Here is a 20,020-nt window from a genome sequence, read left to right on the forward strand (position 1 = left end):
GATTCTGAGATGGACAAGAGAGACCTGGAGAGGGACTCGCAGTATCCTTGGGAAGAAGAAAGTGTGGACCCATGTACTCTCTGTCACCGTCTATATCTGAATACAGACAGCATCCTTGGGAAGAAGAGAAAGTGTGGACCCATGTACTTACTCTCTGTCACCGTCTATATCTGAATACAGACAGCATCCTTGGGAAGAAGAGAAAGTGTGGACCCATGTACTCTCTGTCACTGTCTATAGCTGAATGCTTCGGAGAGCAAGATTCTGGTCCTGCTGTTACCAGCACATAGTTGGGGGTGATCTTTTTGCTCTGTTGGGGTAGAAACCATAGGTGGTCAAGAAGCTGGCAATGGTTTTTATCACTTTCTGATCCCTGTTCCCTGGGTATAATGGCTAAGAGATCTGCTCCATCCCCTACCCAGGGTTCCAAAGGTGAAACGCTTCTCAGGAGCGAAGGAGGGGTAAGAGATTTCTATAGTGACTTCTCACAGTCTGAGGGTCATGCTCTTTATTTCCTGTACTCTGTATTGTTCCGTCTCTACTCTGATAATCCTGGCTTCTCTGTTTTTCTACTTCTACCTTCTTTTTCTTCTCTAAAAACTCTTCTCCTTCAGGGGCCTTGAAGTAGTGATAAAGAAGTTTCTTTCATTCCTAGAGCAAGCAATAAGGAGCTGGGCCGTTTACCATGGCAACACAAGGGTCTGAGGCCATGGGAGCAAAACCATGACCAGACAGGGAGTGCACGATGTTCAATGACAGCTTTAATACACAGATCTACTGTTGGTAGACTGACAGGTGAAGACTAGGCATGCTTTAAGGTTAATGTGAGGTTAGCTTGGGACAGCACTTTCCTATCTGCTGGCAGAGAGAATCTGGGACATTTTTTTTTCTATCTCTCTGAGAGCTACGGCTCAACAACTTCAGACATGCCGTAATTCTTGACCTTGAGCATCTATGAATACCTCAGTTGAGGTCTCTTCTGGACGCTAACATTGACCAACTGTCTGCCGAGGAAGATAATTGCAGAGGGGCAGACTTCTAAGTTAATACAAAGACCTGGTTGAGAGAGTAAGGGTATTGACTGTGATTACTTTCTTGCCAGAATCACGCATAGCTGGGGGGAGTCACCCAATGTAACAATGCATAGGGGGAAATGTGTCCAGTAAATGATCAATAATACACTGCTACAGTTTTGGGGATGAATCCCACCATAGAAAGAGAGCACTGTGGCCTCACAGGGAATTTACATTAGGGACAGTGACTATTCATAAAGCAAATACTCCCACCATCCTGTGTGTGGGCCTCCTCCATCAGAATGATCCCAGTGGGTTCGCCCCATGATTTTGCCAGCTGGGCTCTCACTGCTTGATTCTGCTGTTCATAATACCTGGGTGTTTGCCAGTAGCAAGCAGAGGCAGGTGGCACCCCCTAGTGTTTCAATTCCACAAGTCACCAGTGTTAGGACCATCAGCCCTACAAGAGTTACAGTTCTTGCCTAGGCTTAGGATGTCTTGAAAGCTCCCTGGAGACCATCTGGGTTCCCAGGCTGTATTGTCCTCTAACTCCTCACAAATCCTTAACTTTCTTATCATCTTACTCTCAGCTCTCCACCCTCTCCTTCTGATGGCTTCTCGTTGGTCCTCTGGAGATTCTGAAAGTGTCCAGTTGCTATCAGGGGCTGGCTGCCTTGTCCCTCCTCACTGCCTGCTGACTTCTCAGTAGTCGTTCCTTTTTCTCTCAGCTGGCTACACCCCTACCACGCTTTCTCTTCTGCTTCCGTCTTCTTGGTGCCAGCTCAGCCTGCGCTGCAGAAGAAAAAACAATAAACAAGAAAACAAGAAAACCTACTCTTCAAGAGAAACTTTTCACTGGACCTAATGCTGTGTGTGACACTGAGACACCTGCTTCCAGCCTACTCTGAAAGAATCCAGGGCAGCCTGAGTCTGTAGCCTAACAGAGTGTTGGGACCAGTCACAGTTTCACCTCTTTGCAGGTCCTTTTCCTTGGCCACTGTGGCTCCAGTAAAAATAGTTTCAGAGTCATTTGGAGTTCTTTGAAAATTGTAAAAACAAAACCAAAAGAAGTCTCCTACAAACTATCCCAAACCTGTCTGACTGGGGTTGGCCCTTGAGAAACCAAGACAAGCAGCTGTGAGCCTGGGAAGTACTTCAGTTGCCTGTTGTTTGCATAAACAGCTAACTGGTTGCTTCACTAAGAGTCCTTTTGCTCAAGGGAGCCAGAGCAGCAAGGGACAGTCCAACATCTACTAACTGGGGAGTCAGACTGCCCCATCTTCCAACATCTTTGCTTACTTACAAGAAAGTAAGCTTCAGAAGGTAGCCTTACAACAAGAATAAATCATGAAACACTAACCCTGACAGAGACTTTCACAGATTCCAACATTTGCCCAGCACTCTGGAGAGAACTGTCCTCTTCATTATTTGTCTGTGTGTCTGTTGCAGAAATTCCGGGTGGAGAGGAATATGGGTCCTGGGAAAGACGAATTCTAGGGGACAGGGATATGACCTAGACAAGAGGACTCAGGTGGACTGCATGCTTTATCTGAGATTCTAGAAAAAGCTGAGATCCTGTGGTAGGAAACAAACCTTGTGTCTGGACCTCATCTCAGAGATGAGGCCCCCGGAGTGGTGCAGGTGTGCTCATGAAGACTGAGTTCACCCCAGTCTCCTCCTTCAGCAGGGAACCCAGGAGCAAAATCAGCTTCAGGGGTGGTTCTGGGAGCCATAGGGGTGCTGGTGCCACAGCTCTGCTCTCTGTCTCCATTGACCTCATCACCCCCCCTTTTTTGTTTTGCTTTGTTTTTGTTGTTCTGTTTTTTGAGACAAGATTTCTCTGTGTAACTTCAGAGCCTGTCCTGTGACTCATTCTATAGACCAGGCTAACCTTGTACTCACAGAGATCCACCTGCCTCTGCCTCCCAAGTGCTAGGATTAAAGGCGTGTGCCACCACCGCCCGGCCTGCCTCATCTTCTTCATGGGAGCCTCAGCTCTGGTCAGGGATGGGCAAATGGAGAAGTGATGTGGAAGGACTTGGAGGGCTGTGAGAACTGTGGCCAGAGCACAGGCTGCGGGGCATTGAGAGCCCCAGTCACAGCCACAGGCAAGCTCAGTTCTGTCCCCTATCTAGATGTCTGGGAAGATCTTGTCACAATCACATCACAAGGGACACTTGACAAGTGCTCCTGAGACCTGTCGTGGTTAGATAGTCTAAATCATGGCTAACCTCTTGTTTGAGAAAACCAGGTTGAGTGAGTCTGTTGTCTCCCACCAGAGTGAAGGCACACAGAAAGAAAGCAGCGGGGACTGCAATGGCCATGGACGGCAAACACTGGGGTCATGCTGCTGTTGGGTCATTTTCCCAGCTAAGTGCCGCGGGGACCCTGGACCCCACCAGTCCTGGCGACACTTCCTTTTGGAGGGAGAACATGGTGGCATCCCATGAAGCATGTACAGATCTGAGCTTGTCACTTCCCCCCTTGCTGGAAAATGTATGTGTAGTCTAAGCATACTGAGGCCTGCCAATCATTAGACCTTTGCCATTGAAAAAGAGTATAGAAATCACTTTCTAGGAAGGATGGGCTTGCTGGGCCATGTAAAGCTACACGAGGCAATATCAGGTCTGTTCATCATCAGTGACGGTGAGGAGACAACACAGACAGGAGCCCTGTCTGTGGAGTTCACGGGAAAGAATTAGTGAAACAGGTGAACAGGCTTGGCAGGTTAGATTGGTCACTCTGAATATCAGGGTTATTTCTGTTCACCTGGTAACTGAACCTGGGCTTGTGGGGGAGAAGGACAGAGGCCCATTGAGTCAGAGCTCCCTAAGGGATGTGGTTGGGTTGGATGTAGGAGTATGGTATGCATGGCACATACAGCCAGGTCTTTCATTGTCCCCAGAAACTCTCTTCCCAAGGAGAGAAGTACTCCAGGGTAAAGAGCCCACACCGGAACATCACAAACCCAGTCAACAATCCCTGAGCATGCTTCTATCCATGTGTCTCCATCTCTGTGGTGGCACTTGTGTCCCTCTACCCAATCAGGACCCAGCCCCTGTGTGTCCCTCTACCCAATCAGGACCCAGCCCCTGTGTGTCCCTCTACCCAATCAAGACCCAGCCCCTGTGTGTCCCTCTACCCAATCAAAACCCAGCCCCTGTGCATCCCTCTACCCAATCAGGACCCAGCCCCTGTGCATCCCTCTACCCAATCAGGACCCAGCCCCTGTGTGTCCCTCTACCCAATCAGGACCCAGCCCCTGTGCATCCCATCTCCTACCAGTTCTTTCTCTGCCATGTGTCATGAAGAATGTCTGTGATGGTTCTGAATATATCGAGTAGTGCCAGTCTGTGGAGAGTGAGGTCAGGGGACAAAAAGTTCCAGGCCAGACTGAGATACATAATGAGATTCTGTTTCTAAGAAGAAAATACAACAGAAAATAGAGGTGGTGACACAGTCCAGGTCCAAGTGATGGATCTGGGTGTCAGTGAGACTCTGCAGACACCTCAAAGGAAGACTCAGCAGGTAAATGAATGCCTATGTCATTTGTCAAACAGTTTTCTGTCTCCATCTCATGTGTCATGGATGAATCATAGACAGCTCTAGGTGTCACCAATGTCCATAGAGGTCACACATCACAATTCTGAAGTTGTCATGAGTAATTTAAAGAACTGAGCTGCTAACAGTTCACACAGCCAGCCCTGCAGATGACAGGAATCATGAAAAATACTATCACTCTGGTTCCTACAAGGAGGAGGAGACTCTGAGATATCGAGGTGAAGATAAGCAGTAGAAACCAGAGCCTGGAGTCAGGGGATGGAGTCTGGGAATTCTCCACATGAAGGTCTAATGTGATTGAAATCACAAATACTAGGAAAGCCCACAGAAAATGCACTAAACCCTCCAATCACTCAGAGTCAGAGGGGTGAGGTCGGAGAAGCAAGAAGGCTGAGAGGAGAAGCCACTGAGCAGAACCACCTAAGAGGAGAGTGCAGAGATGTGTCTGGTGGTCACAGGTGATGATGAGGTGTCAAGGAAGGGACTGAGTGTCAGCCTCGGATACTGATCGGTGCAGGAGGCCAGGGGTGAGAACGGCATTGATATTTAACTAAGTGAATCAAGCCGATCCTGGTACTCAAAGGTCTAGGAGCTGAGTAGGAATAAATACCTCTTACCAGCAGGAACTGGAGAGAGAAAGGGAGGTGAGGAGGTGGGCACTATGTTAGCTAAGAAAGTTTTCAAGAAAAAATTGTAGATATTCAGAGCTGGAGAATGGGCCAGCAGCAGGAAGTGACTGTGCTCTGAAACCATCAGCCATTTCTTCTTCTTCTTCTTCTTCTTCTTCTTCTTCTTCTTCTTCTTCTTCTTCTTCTTCTTCTTCTTCTTCTTCTTCTTCTTCTTCTTTTGAGACAGGGTTTCTCTGTATTGTTTTGGAGGCTGTCCTGGAACTCGCTCTGTAGACCTGGCTGACATCCTCCTTCCTCTGCCTCCCGAGTGCTGTGATTAAAGGCGTGCACCACCACCGCCCGGCTTCATCAGCCATTTCTGTCAGTGTCCAGTGACATGTCTCCAGGACAAGCCACACACTTGTCTGAGACAGACATCTCATACCTATGGTAGCAGGACTCCTATAGTGTTCCCACCACATGGAGGCCCAGAAAGAGAAGCTAGGGAAACAGCTGTCCTTTGAACTCTGTCCAGTTAACATACATAACCACAATAGCAGCCGTCGTGAAGATATGGCATATGTCTTCATCCTTCCAACACCTGAGTCACATGGCCCATCTCGTCTTTCTCTGTGGATCCATCTTCAGCACATGAAACATCTGAGGGAGATCTGGGGTGAGCCCATGTTCAGTAGATTGGTGACCTTGTAAAAGACCCAGCCTCCTTAAGGCTTGGTTTTCCTGACTGTAAAATGGGTAAAATCATCATGAACGTAGAAAGTGGCATGTGTGACTGGTGGATAAGGGAAGCAACAAATATAAATAAGTGGAAAGAACAAATAAATCAGTGTAATACAAGTAAGCAACTGACACTTCAGAAACATTTCACCAGAATAAATAAATGTCCTATTGACATGAATTCATTTCCATAACATTCTCTGCCTTTACAGGGTGCCCCCAAGCCCAACTTTGACTTTCTTCTTCTCCACAGTATCAACAGCAGGACTTTAAGGTTCACAACCCCGCTGAGGACCCTATCTTGGAGATGGAGCGAGAAGTACACTGTGTCTCTCAGCTTTCACAGGTCAAGGTCTCAGAAGGAAATCTCTCCCTAGTATGCAGAGACATGGGCCCATTGAGGAACCATCAGGAACATCGTTCTTAGCTGGAAGACTGTGTCCTCTATGACTGATGCTCAGAGGCTATCATACAATTCTGAGGTTTCTGCTGAAATGAAGTCTCTCTTAATTCCCTTGTGATTTTTTTCTCTCAAGACCAGTGAATGAACTTGTCATTGAACACTGCCACTCTCATTCCCAAGTCTATAAGAATGCCTTCCCTTCCTCTATTGTCTTCTAGTCCCTAATTTTCATGGGAACTGCAGCTGGTGATTTTTTAAAAAGCATTGCCAATCGTTGATATAAACCATTCCACTGGGGGCTGATTTCTCTTGTACTACTTCAGATTATTTATTCTTAATATTACAAGACCCTGAGTCGTTTCTCTGCTGTTGCTGTGATAAAACACTCTGGCCGAAGGCGATTTGTGAAAGAAATGTCTCATTTGGTTTACATTTCCAGGCCTGCAGCCTATTACTGAGGAAAGTCAGGACAAGAACTCAAGCAACAAGTTGAAACAGAAACCATGGAAGAGGGGCTGGAGAGGTAGCTCAGAGGTTAAGAACATACAGTGCTCTTGCAGAGGACCTGAGTGCAGTTTCCAACACCCGTATCACGTACCTCACAAGCACCTGTAACTCTAGATCCAGGAGATCAGAAGCACAAACCAAACCACACTATCCTGACTGGTTTGTTGTCAACTGACACTATCCTAACTAGTTTATTGTCAACTAGACACAAGTTAGAGTTATTTGATAAGATAGACTCTATAAGATTTGCCTGTAGGCAAGGTGGTAGTGTCTTTTTGTAAATTAGTGATTGACGTGGGTGCACCCAGCCCATTGTGTGTCATGCAACACATGAGCAAGTGGTGGCCCGGGTGCTATAAAAAAGTTAAGCTGATTGAGCCAGTAAGGAGCACTTCTCCAAATCCTCTGCATCAGTTCCCACCTCCAGGTTTTTGCCTTGAGTACCTGCTCTGATTTCCCTGGAAGATGGACTGTTGTCTGAAATAAAATAAACCCTTTCCTCCTCATCGTCGTGGTGAGCAGCATCAATGACATGAAATCTTCTGGGAAGTATTTCCTTGGGATCAGCACACAGAAACTGTGTACCAGAAGGGCCAAGTTGGTAACCCCTGTTGGCAGCTGAACTTGGTCATGTGTAAGAGTCACTGAGGTCGCACTGAAAAGGCATGAAGGGTACCTCCCACTTTCTCTTCTAAGAGGTTCAATGTGGCTGGATTTATGTTGAGGTCTTTGATCCATTTGGACTTAGGTTTTGTGCATGGTGATAGACATGGATCTATCTGCATGCCAGCATCCAGTTATGCCAGCACCATTTTTTGAAGATGCTATCTTCTTTTTTTTTTTTTTTTTTTTTTGGTTTTTCGAGACAGGGTTTCTCTGTATTGTTTTGGAGGCTATCGGTCCAGCCCAGCCTCGAACTCACAGAGATCCGCCTGCCTCTGCCTCCCGAGTGCTGGGATTAAAGGCGTGTGCCACCACCGCCCGGCTGAAGATGCTATCTTCTTTCCATTGTATAATTTTAGCTTCTTTGTCAAAAATCAGGTGTTCATAGGTTTGTAAATTAATCTCAGGGTTTTAAATTTGATTCCATTGGTCTACCTGTCTATTTTTTGTGCCAATACCAAGCTGTTTTTAGATACCCACAGCTAAACACTGAACTGAACCCCTGGAACCCAGTGACAGAGATGGAGGAGTGATGAGCAAAGGGATCAAGACCATGATGGTGAAACCCACAAAGACAGCTGACCAGATAAGGGGGAGCTCTTTAGTCCCAGACTGATGACTGAGAGTTCAACAGGGGACTGATCCAGACTCCATGAATGTAGTGCCATGGAGGAGGACACAGAAATCACTGGGGCCTTGGGTAGATCAGTATTTACCATGGTGTATGAACGATCTTTGGGAGCCCATTCCAAATAGAGGGATGCTCTCTCAGCCTAGACACATGGGGAAGGGCCTAAGGTCCTGCCCTGGATGAAATGGCAGACTTTGGAGATCCCCCAAGGAGAGTCTCACCCTCCCTGGGGAATGATGTGGGGATTGGGTGTGGGGCTGGGAAGGCTGGTGGAGGGACAAGGGAGGGTGGGGGAGGGAGCTGAGATTGACATGTGAAGCATTCAAGTTTCTAATTTAAATAAAAACATATATTGAGGGAAAAAGAGAAAAGGCATGAAGGGGTCATGAGACTAGATGAGGCTTGGCACTGTGTGGCAGGTCTTGAATCCATGGAGAGAAGCCCAGAGTGGCCCCTGGTGAGATGCCACCTCAGTTGCAGTAGAAACCCCAGGGCTGGAGAGGTCATGGCAAGGAGTTGAATCTTGGCAACACATAACAGGATCACAGTTCCTGAAGTGAGACCAAGAGAGGCTACTGGTGAAGGTACAGCCAAGTTTCAGTGCAGACCAGAGCATTTTGGAGATGCCAGATGGGATGACCACTGAGGACAGCAGCAGCCATGTGGAGCTGACCTGAATCTAGGAGACAAGCTGTGTGCATTGTAGAGTCAGAGAGGTACCACATCCAAGCCCTCTGCAGCTCAGATCATGGGTCCCAGCTGTCTGACACTGAGATTTATTTATCTGTCTATTTATTTATTGTTGTGATCAGATGTCTAACAGAAGAAACTAAAGGGAGGAAGCACTTATTTTGACTCATAGATACAAAAGAACAGTCCATTGTGGCAAGGAAAGCCTGTCTCCTGTATGTGGTGAGAGCATAAGGTGGTTGGTCAAATCTCAAGGGAGTCAGGGCATAGCTTTATCCCTTAGAGGTTCACTCCCAAGTGACCCACCTCGGTCAACCTTCCCACTCCAAAGGCTCTATGAACTTTCAAAGCAGCATCACCATCTGGGTCAAGCTTCCACAGTGGCCTGTGGGAAACACTTCACACTCAAACTACAAAAGTTTATTACATGCATACACACACACACACACACACACACACACACACACACACACACACACGAAACCTTCTGGGAAGTATTTCCTTGGGGTCAGCACACAGAAACTGTGTACCAGAAGGGCCATCCATGTTGGTAACCCCTGTTGGCAGCTGAACTTGGTCACGTGTAAGAGTCACTGAGGTTGCACTGAAAAGGCATGAAAGGGTCATTGAGAACAGATGAGGCTTGATTTCTAGTGCCAGTGTCAGCCCCAGATATGGAAAAATCTCATCAGTGCTTGAATTGCATGTGGGATCTTCTGCCCTCTGACTGAAGAGGAAGGAAAAGTGTGGGTGCTTCTGGAGTTCAAAGGGTCAGTGGTTCAGCAGGGAGGATGAAGGGGGAGGATTAAGATCAGTCTATATTTCCCTAATTAAGGGGGAGGCAATGAATAACAAGTGTGCTGAGGAATATCCAGTTACATTTGAACATCAGACAAACCAAAACCCTTTTTTGAAAAAACGTAAGTAGGTCCCATCAGGTGTTTGAGACATTTTCATACCAAGAAATAGAATGATTATCCTTTTTTAAAATGTACATCAGTTTATCCAGGCATTCTGAGTTGCATGTGGTGAGACCAGCTTCTTCCAGAAGGTCTCACTCTGCTGCACCCACCAGGGGCCCCTTCAAGAAGCACCCACCAAAATTTTTACTTCCGCTTTCTCACTGACCTGGTACCTAAAGGGAAAGTCCCCAGCCTACATCCATCCATAGCCAGGTCCCAGACGAGACACAGCCCTGTCCTTTCCTTTCCAGCCACCAGAGATGACTGGGAAGGACCAGTTCCAAATGTCCAAGCTCCAAATGCCCTACAAAACACGAGTGGGCAAGGGATATGGGGAGGATGGTGGGAAAAGGAGAGACCCATGACCTCAGAACTTGCCACCAGCAGCTCCCCGTCTCGCACCAGTTCCCAGCTCTCTGCTTCCGCCTACATTTCCCCTTTGCTCTTACCCCATCTGTCACAGCTGGGGAAGGAAGCCAACTTGTGCAAGTCTAAGATCCTCCTAAGACCACAATGTCACTGCTATTGTTTCTGTTGTCCTTGCTCGTGGAAGGTGAGTGGGCTCCAGGCCAGAGTGACCCAAGTTGGGGCTGGGTCTTGGGGTGGGGCTACAGGTCAAGTCTCTGTCTCCCTCAGGGTCTCAAGGTCAGGACAGAAGATACTTCCTCCAGGTGACGAGAATTGTGAAGGCACAGGAGGGTCTGTGTGTTGTTGTACCCTGCTCTTTCTCCTCCCCCAAGAGCTACTGGGTTGACACTATCCCAGCTTATGGCTACTGGTTCAAAGGCCCCAAAAGACTACCGCTTACATTTGTAGTGGCCACAAATGACAAAGATAAAATAATAGAATCAGGAAGCCAGGGGAGATTCCAGCTCTTGGGGGATGTCCCAAAAAGGAACTGTTCCTTGATGATCAAAGATGTTCAGGAGAGAGACTCAGCAAGCTACTTCTTTCGGGTGGAGAGAGGATATGAGAAGTTCACTTTTCCAGAAGGATTCTTTCTGCAAGTGGAAGGTAAGAGTTGTGGACACAGCAGGGACCCCTGTCCCTCACTGCAGGAGGGACGGTGGCAGGTGAACCAGGATGCAAAGAAGACAACTTCTAGGGGGGACAGCCGGAGCCACAGGATTGGCACCCTCTCCCTTAGCCCTGACTCAGAAGCCAGATGTCTTCATTCCTGAGATCCTGGAACCTGGGAAGCCAGTGACCATTGTCTGCTTGTTTTACTGGACCTTCGAGCAATGCCCAGCTCCTTCTTTCTCCTGGATGGGGGCCGCCATCTCCTCCCAAGAAGCCAGACCACACACCTCCCATTACTCAGTGCTCAGCTTTACTCCAGAACTTCAGCACCATGAAACTGAGCTCACATGTCAGGTGGCCTTCTCCAGCAAGAGCATGCAGAGGACAGTCCGACTAATCATGGCCTGTGAGTATGATATGGTGCTTTGGGATGTTCAGAGTCTTGGTGGTGGGAGGTAGGCAATCCCCCAACTCCATGTTCAGGAGAGTTCATGTAAGTACTGGGGATGTAACTCAGTTGGCACAGTGCTTGCTAACATATACAAGGCCCTGCGTCCCATCTCCAGCACCACATAAATGAGAGATGGTGGTGCACGTCGGCATAGCAGCACTAGAGGGTCAGGAGTCCCAGGTTATCACCCTTGGCTACACAGAACATATTCATACTAGAGATCTTGTTTCAAAGGAGAAGGAGGGCTGCAGGGGAGAAGACACAGCTAATAAAAAGTTTGACACACAAGTGCATGGAATAGATTTTGAACCTCAGAACCCACACAAAAGGTGGTGAAGTATGGTGGCCCACTGGTTACCTCATTGCTTTGAGGCAGAGTGAGCGCCAAGTCTAACTGGCTAGCTAGATTGGCTATCCAGTTGGCAGCTTGAGTTCAATGAAAGACATTGCCTCGGTAAACAATGTGAACAGTGGTGATTCAGAAAGGCACCCTACATCAACACCTAGCTTCCAAATACATGTATGTGCTCCTATGCGCACATGCATGTTCATCACATATTCATACATTCAAAAAAAAGTGGAGGAGGGCACGCCAGCCTGGGGGCCCCTGTGCCTTGCTTCATTTCTGGCTGGTCACTCGCCTTTGCTGGGACAGTGGTGCTTTTCCTTTCCTGAGGGACTTCTCATGATGAATAAAGCATTCTCCCTCTGAAGTTGGCTCACAATCTTCTCTCAGATGCCCCCAGAGATCTTGCTATCAGCATTTTCCGTGATAATGTGTCAGGTACGAGGGTCTCCTGGGTGGTGTAAGTCTGGGGAGGGGGAGGGGCAGGCCTGAACTCTTTCTGCTGTCTACCTCCACCCTCTGTCCTGCTCCTCACCCTTTCCTTATCCTCTATCTTTCTGTCTCTCTTTATCTCTGTGTCTATCTCTGCCTCTCTGTTTCTGTCAGTCTCTGTCTTTGTGTCTGTATCTCTTCCTATGTCTGTACCCATCTCTACCTACCAGTGTCCATCCCTCTTCTGTCTGCATCTCTGCATCTCTCTATTTCTGTCTGTTTCTCTCTTCATCCTTCTCTATCTCTCTATCAGTGTTTCTATCTCCTCCTCTCCCTGTGTATCTCTTTGGTCTCAGAACTGCATAGGAACACCTCACATCTGGAAGTCCAGCAAGGCCAGTCTCTGCGCCTCCTCTGTGCTGCCGACAGCCAGCCCCCCTGCCTCGCTGAGCTGGAGCCTGGAGCACCGAATCCTCTCTCGGTCCAGCCCTGTGGACTCCAGACCCCTGGCACTGGAGCTGCCCCGGGTGAAAGCTGGGGACTCTGGACGGTACAGCTGCCAAGCAGAGAACAGGCTGGGCTTCCAGCAACATAGCCTGGACCTGTCTGTGCTGTGTGAGTGTGATCCACCAAATATTCCCAGTGCTGAGGAGAAAAGGAAGTGATGGGGCGGGGGGAGGGGAGGCATGAGGCTTACAACAGTCAGACCAACAGGTGGGCAGCTCGTGGTGGGGGCCAGTGAGTGACTCAGCACCCACAGCTTCCATCTCTGGAGGAGTGCTCTACCCAGGGAGATGGCCCTGGCCTGACTGGAACCAGTTCTCTGTCTTCCTTGCAGATCCCCCAGAGAACCTGAGAGTGACTGTTTCCCAAGCAAACAGAACAGGTGGAAAGGATGGACACAGGAAGCTGGACATCTGGTTGGGGGATGGGAGGTGTCCCAATTGATTGACCTCACGGGGACTCTGCTTCCTGTCCTCTCCAGTGTTGGAAATCCTCAGGAATGGCACCTCCCTCCCGGTCCTGGAGGGCCAAAGCCTCTGTCTAGTCTGTGTCACCCACAGCAACCCCGCAGCTAATCTGAGCTGGACTGGGGTGGCACAGACTTTGCTCCCGAGCCAGTCTTCAGAGTCCGGGGTGCTGGCGTTGCCTCTGGTCCAGAGGGAACATGAGGGAGAATTCACCTGTGCTGCACAGAGCCCGCTGGGTTCTCAGAGCATCTCTCTGGGCCTCTCTGTACACTGTGAGTAGGGAAAGGGACACCTGGGACCTGTGATGAGGGGACACCTGCTGAGCCTTCTCCTCCTTCCCCACAGACCCCCCACAGATGCCCAGATCCTCCTGCTCCTGGGAGGCTGAGGGTCTGCACTGCAGCTGCTCCTCCAGAGCCTGGCCCGCCCCCTCCCTGCACTGGCGGCTGGGGGAGGGGCTGCTGGAGGGGAACAGCAGCAATGTCTCCTTCACGGTCACCTCCAGCTCCACAGGACCCTGGGTCAACAGCTCCCTGAACCTCCGTGGAGAGCTCTGGCCCAGCCTCTGGCTCAGCTGTGAGGCCTGGAACACCCATGGGGCCCAGAGGGCCTCTGTTCTGCTACTGCCTGGTAAAGGCCCTTCGGGACTAGGCTTCTCTATGGAGGGGCTGAGTGGGATATGCAGCAGGGCTCTGTGGTTGGAGCAGTCTGGGAGGATGTGGAAACATGACCTAGGCGTGTGTGGAGGAACAGAAGGGAAGGCCTGACACCCAGCCCAGGATGCAGTCATGAATTCTAAAAGGAAAAAGGGAAGAAGCATGGAGTCCAGCATGCCCGGTGCTGTGTGCAGATCGCCACACACACGCACATGGGATGTGCTCATTCTTTTGCAGATAAGGTCAGTTCCACAGCTTTCTCCAAGGGAGCAGCTTTGGGCTTTGGCATTACAGCCGTCCTTGCCCTCTGCCTCATCATGATCACGTGAGTTAGAAGGAGCTGTTGTGGGGACTGGGACTGGGATCTGAGAGAGGGCAAATGGGGACAGTACACACTTCCTCAGTGTGAAGATCCTACAGAAGAAAAGAACGCCAAAGGAAACCTCAAGACCCAAGCTCTCACGGGGCAGCACAATCCTGGATTACATCAATGTGGTCCCCAGGACCAGGTCCCTGGTGAGTTGCCAGCTGTGCTTTCTAAATCAGCATTCCTGACTACTTCTGCACACATCTCTTCCCTTCCCTTTGCCTTAGAGACATGGAGCATCCAAGATTCAACCCAAACCCTGGCTCCCTCTGAGACTTCGTATCTCCCCCTGCTTCCAAGTCTGAGGAACAGAACATGAACACTCTCCATTGGTGGCTTACATTTCTTCCATTATTGTTGCCACCAAGGGATAACTGACTATGTGTAACCACCTAATTTGTAGTTGCTGTGCTGGGAATGGAACCCAGAGACATGTGCATGCCTGGCACACTCTCCCCTCACTGGGGGGACTCTGGGGAGATACTCTATCACTGAGAAACACTTGCAGAACCTCTTTGGTGGATGCTAGACAAGTGCTGTACCACTGAACCACACCCTCAGTCCTGCCTAATAGTTGTTAATATCCTGTGATGTGGTACATCCTGCTGGTTAAAATACAGGACCCAAGTAGGCTGCCTAGGCTCCTATTCCCTGCCCCTTCTTGTTTTCTATTAATCATCATCTTGAGCAGTCACTGAATTTCTCTGTGCCTCAACTAGAATATTGGGATAATAGTGGTGCCTACCTCCTGGAAGTGTGTGTGTGTGTGTGTGTGTGTGTGTGTGTGTGTGTGTGTGTGTGTACGAAATCTGTAAAATATTCAGAGGCGTGGGCCCTTACTGAGTTCTCAGTAAACATTAGGTACAATTATGAGGTCACATCTACCTAGTGATTACTCAAACAAACAAACACCCATGTCTCTCAGCTTCTTCCCTGCACACAAGACCCTTATCCAACCAGTCAGGTACCATCTACACTCAGACATCAGTGGGCATTTCTTACCTGAGCCTTTACAAAATCAACTTCTGTACAGCCTTGTCCTTTATGTCCCTCTTCCCCGTTCCTCTTTCAGCAAATATTAACAGCTTTCCCCAAGTAAACTAAGACTTTGCATAATATTTTGTTCCCTATTTTTCTCCTGTTTCCCACAACTGACCTATCACCAGATCCTCTTCAAAATGCACCCAACCCGCTTCACCCTAGTCTTCCCTCAACCCCGAAGTCCATGTGTCATTTCTCAACTGGACGCCACATCTGCTTTCTTCATGACCTCCTCTGATTCTGTTCTTGTCCTTTCCACTCCATTTTTTTTCTGCATGGGACATCCTGTAGAAACCACACAGGCATACCTTTCCCCTGAAAATCTCCCTACATGTACAAACTCTTCGTGCGTAATGAAAAGTCTCTGGATGTTACATGATACATGATTCCATTTATATCACACTGACAAAGTAACAAAATTACAGAGATGAAAGGCTGGAAATGTAGCTCAGTTGGTAGAGTGCTTTCCTAGCATGCACGCATCCCCAGCCCAGCACGAAAGTGAGCATGGTGGTGTGTGGCAAGCACTAGGGAAGTGGAGGCAGGGGGATTGAAAGTGCCAGGTCATCTTTGGCTGTGTAAAATTCAGAGCCAACCTGGACTGCATGAGACAGACAGTAGGTGAGTAAAATGATTGTGATTCAGGAAAGCGGAGTGATGAGTGAGACTCTGAGGACTGTAAGGGGGTTACTCCATGATGATCCAGGGTCCTGGATCTTGACTGTAGTGGTCACATGTGTCTCCCTGCACTAGTATGACGGGAACAGTAACAAAGATCCCCAGTCTGGGCATGCACTTATTCACATAGGGAACAAACAGCCTTGAAGCCAGGCAGACTCCTGCACACGCCCAGCTTAGGAGCACACCCCTGAGCATGCTCAGCTGAAGCAACACTCTTGAGCATGCTCAGTTAAGAAGCACAACCCTGCTTAACCTCATAGTTCAAGAAAGAAACATGCATGGCAGAAATGCCTCTGGGCATGCTCAGACTGGCCTCTAAAAATAGACAGAAACACGTTGAAGGTGAGTTAATATAGGAGCCTCCTCTAGAAGGCAGGTAACAAGGTACATTGTATAGACACCAGCATCCTTCTCTGAATAGATTCACTGGAAAACTAGAGTAAGGGCACAGGGAACTCTCTGTACTACTACGTTTTCCTTCTCAGAAAGGCTCTCTTATAGCCCAGGTTTATTAATGATAGTCAATGCTATAGGAAAACAATATATTTATTTACCAGAGAGAGAGAGTCACACAAACCAGGAGTTAGAAGCGTGGCTGGCTTCCAGGAGAAAAGGGAGGTTCCTTTTCCTTTCACTTCCTTTTATATCTAACTGTGTCAGTTTACATGTCCCCACCCTCATGGGCAGATAGCTTTGTGGGGTTCACTCCTACACAGGTTGGCCTCAGATTCCCTTCAATAATCAAGGATTTCCCTGAATAGTCAAGGACAACCTTGAACTTCTGATCCTCCTGCCTCCACTCTCAGAGTGCTGACATAATAGTCATGCACCGCCATACTTCATTTATGCGGTGCTGGGGATGGAATCCAGGGCTCTGTGCATGCTAACGACACGCTCTACCATGAGATACATCACTGGGCCCACACTCTGATCTGAGATACATCACTGGGCACACATTCTGATCTGAGATACATCACTGGGCCCACACTCTGATCTGAGATACATCACTGGGCACACATTCTGATCTGAGATACATCACTGGGCACACACTCTGCTCTGAGACACATCACTGGCCCTACTTTTCACACTTTCATGGCTCTATAATCATTCTAAAATGTAAAGATGAAGAAAATCACAAATCAAAAACACCCCAGTTCCCTATTAAATCCCCCATTGATCACTTATTTGGATTTTCAAAGTCACCTCCAGGGACTTCGAGGTAGACAGCTTCCCCTTGTCTTATAAGACTGACTGCATAGTGACAGAGACCATCTTGCTCTTTTAATTTTTTAAAATTATTCATGAGCATTATCACCGGGGAGTAAGCACGCATGCCATAGTGCAGATGTGGAGGTCAGAGGCTGACTTTCAGGAGTCAGTTCTGTCTTTCAATTTTAGGTCTCAGGGATGGAACCTGAACCTTCAAGCTTGTACTACAAGCACATTTGCTCATCAAGCCATCCTTTCAAACCCCGTCTTGTTCTTTCTTAAGTGCACCCCAGACTCTGTTAGAATACCTGAATTTGTTGTTTCCAAAACTCCTTGGCTTCTGGCTCCATTTAATACACTATGCTTTATCACCCCACCAAAGATGTTCACTTATTATTTGGCACTTATAATAACAGCTGTGTCTATTTATAGGTACAATGTGCCACTATACTCACACAGTACAGGGATCAAATTGGGGCAATTAACAGATGTTCTCTATCTCAGAATTATTTCTTTGTAGTGAGATGATTTTATCTATAGCTGTGACTCTTCTTTTAATTTTGTTTATTTAAGGTTTATTTTTTTTTTTGAGACAGGGTCTCACCATATAGCTCTAGCTGGTCTAGAACTCACTGTGTAGACCAGGCTGTCCTCTGCCTGCCCCTGCCACTTGAGTGCTGGTATTAAATGCATGTGCTACCACACTCAGGTTTATGTTTTATTTTTTCTTCTAATTGTGTGCATGTGTGTAGTATATGTGTGATGTGTGTATGTGTGTGTGTGTACACGCATGCATGTACACATATGCACACACTGTTCTTGTTGGGCCCAGAAGAGGGCTCAGATTCCCTGAAGTTACAGGTGGTTAGGATCTGCCAGAATATAGTGCTGATAAGTAAATTTGGGTCCTCTGGAAGCATAGCATGTACTCTTTTATTTTTAAATTTAAATTTAAATTAGAAACAAGGTTGCTTCACAAGTCAATTCCAGGTCCCTCTCCCTTTCCCTCCCCTCTTCCCATGCCCTCTCACCAACCCCCCCCCAATATCCCCTCATTTCCCCAGGGAGAGTGAGGCCCTCCATTGGGGTGTCCATAGTCTGTCATTTCATCCAGGCCAGGGCCTGGACCCTCCCCCAAGAGTTCAGGGTGAGAGTGCATGTCACATTGTTGGATGGGAGTCCAAAGACCATTTGTATACTCGGGATGGGTACTGATCTACTGCCCCAGGCCCAATAGATTGCCTAGGCCTCCTCACAGCATGCACTCTTAGCTGCTGAGCTGCCTCTCCATCCCCAAGCCCTGCTTTCTCTTCTCCACAGCACTCACCCACTGCCATTATTATATTTTTGTTTGTGTGCTGTTTGCTCCTTGCTCTGTGTTACTCCAAAGCTAGAGCCCCAGTTCTTAAGTCAGTACCAGGCACACGGTAGGTGCACAACTACTTGCTGAGAGAATGAGTGAAGGATGTTTGCTGTTCCCTCAGGCTCAGAATTGGAAGGCGAAACCCAACACCCCTTCCAGGATCCCGCCCCTGAACACTCACTCTCCTGAAGCAAAGAAACCGAAGGAGCCACACTTCACTTCTTCTGGTTGCCCAAATCCCAAGCCATCCTCCCAGGACCCTGCCTCTGAGAATAACCCTGAAGAACTCCATTATGCTGCCCTCAACTTCTCCCGCCTCAGAATGTGGGAGACCCAGAACCCCCAAGACAGCTACCCTGATTATGCCGAAGTCAGGTTCCACTGAGGGTGTCCCAGATTTGAGGACTAAGATTTCCTACAAGGAAAATAGGAGAGCAATAAAGAGGACCCTCAGAGGAATGCAGATTCTCCTCTTAAAATAATCCTCAGCGGGTAATGTGCTTGCTACCAAGCCTGCATCCACGTGGTGGAAGGAACCTCCCACAGGCTGTCCTTTGATGGCCCGCGTGCCTCCCAGGGTGCACTGCGGCTCACGTCTGCGCATGCACACATATGTAAGTTAAATAAATAAATAAATAAATGTATAGAACAACTTACTTTAAAGATGGCAGCTCCTGCTCGGGTATGCTCTGAGTGTGTCTCTCAAAGGCTTGGAGGAAATGGCAAGGTGACGTGACCTTTCATGGGTGGGACACAGTAGAAGGTGGTAGGCCATGGGGCGCTGCGCAACCCTTGGAAGGTGTCGATGCTGCTATTCACAGAATGGACCAGTTCTCAAGAGAGGGGCTTACAAGTCTGACTGCCTTGGCTCTCTCAAGTCTTATCTTCCAATGACTTACCCATTTCTCATGCACTCCCACCAAGATGCCATCTGTCATATTGTAGTGGAGGCATAAGACCTTCATCAAAGCCTTATGGAAGATTTGAAAGTCCCACCTGACAGCTTCCTTCAGTGAGAAAAAAGTCCATTTTATATGTCTTTCTAAGGAAGATGAAGCAGGAAGTTGGCCATCTGAAATGTTGAAGCAAAAAGTACACTTACCTACTTAGAGCCTCGTTTTCCTTATCTTAGTATCTTAGTTAGGGTTTCTATTACTGCCACAAAACACCAGGACCCAAAAGAAAGTTGGGGAGGTAAGGGTTTATTTGGTTTACACGTTCATATTGCTGTTCATCTTTGAAGAAAGTCAAGGTAGGAGTTCAAACAGGACATGTGTAGTCAGACTTTCCTTTGGGCTACCAGCTCACAAATAATGACATGGAGACTTATTAGTAATTATGAAAGCTTGTCCTCAGCTTGGGCTTTTCCCCAACTAGCTTTTGTAACTTAAATTAGCCTGTTTTTATTAATCTGCATTCTGTCATGTAGCTTGGTTACATCACCTCTATTCCATGTGTCCAACTTCTTCAGTGGAGTCTCTCGAGTGTCTGGATTCATCCTGAGTTCCTCTCTTCACCCAAAAGTCCCACCCATTCTCTCCTGCCTTGTTATTGGTCATTCAGCTACTTATTAAACCAATCACAGTGACACATCTTCAGAGTGCAAACCAACATTCTGTAACAGGCAGGAACCTGGAGGCAGGAGCCAATGGAAAGGTCGTGGAGAGGTGCTGCTTACTAGCTTGCTTCCTATGACTTATTCAGCCT

At 48.1% G+C, this 20,020-nt stretch overlaps 1 protein-coding gene and 1 long non-coding RNA gene across 2 annotated transcripts; one reads left to right on the top strand and one right to left on the bottom strand.

The window, feature by feature from the left end:
* Positions 1-8,451: 8,451 nt before the first annotated feature.
* On the bottom strand, positions 8,452-15,082 carry LOC121136201. Its single transcript, XR_005873341.1, has 2 exons — positions 15,022-15,082; positions 8,452-8,675 (listed from the first exon to the last, which is right to left on the bottom strand). It is a non-coding gene; the product is annotated as an uncharacterized LOC121136201 (long non-coding RNA).
* Positions 10,215-18,969, top strand: LOC101832761 (sialic acid-binding Ig-like lectin 10). The gene is given in 12 exon segments (XM_005084846.4): positions 10,215-10,329; positions 10,413-10,790; positions 10,924-11,202; positions 11,984-12,031; positions 12,382-12,458; positions 12,460-12,640; positions 12,864-12,911; positions 13,011-13,268; positions 13,342-13,626; positions 13,890-13,977; positions 14,057-14,168; positions 18,435-18,969. Coding segments are annotated over 12 exon segments (2,058 nt in total). The 5' UTR covers positions 10,215-10,289; the 3' UTR covers positions 18,699-18,969.
* The last annotated feature ends 1,051 nt before the right edge of the window (positions 18,970-20,020 follow it).

The sequence above is a fragment of the Mesocricetus auratus genome, unplaced genomic scaffold (assembly GCF_017639785.1).
Source record: "Mesocricetus auratus isolate SY011 unplaced genomic scaffold, BCM_Maur_2.0 Super-Scaffold_100054, whole genome shotgun sequence".
NCBI lineage: Eukaryota > Metazoa > Chordata > Mammalia > Rodentia > Cricetidae > Mesocricetus > Mesocricetus auratus.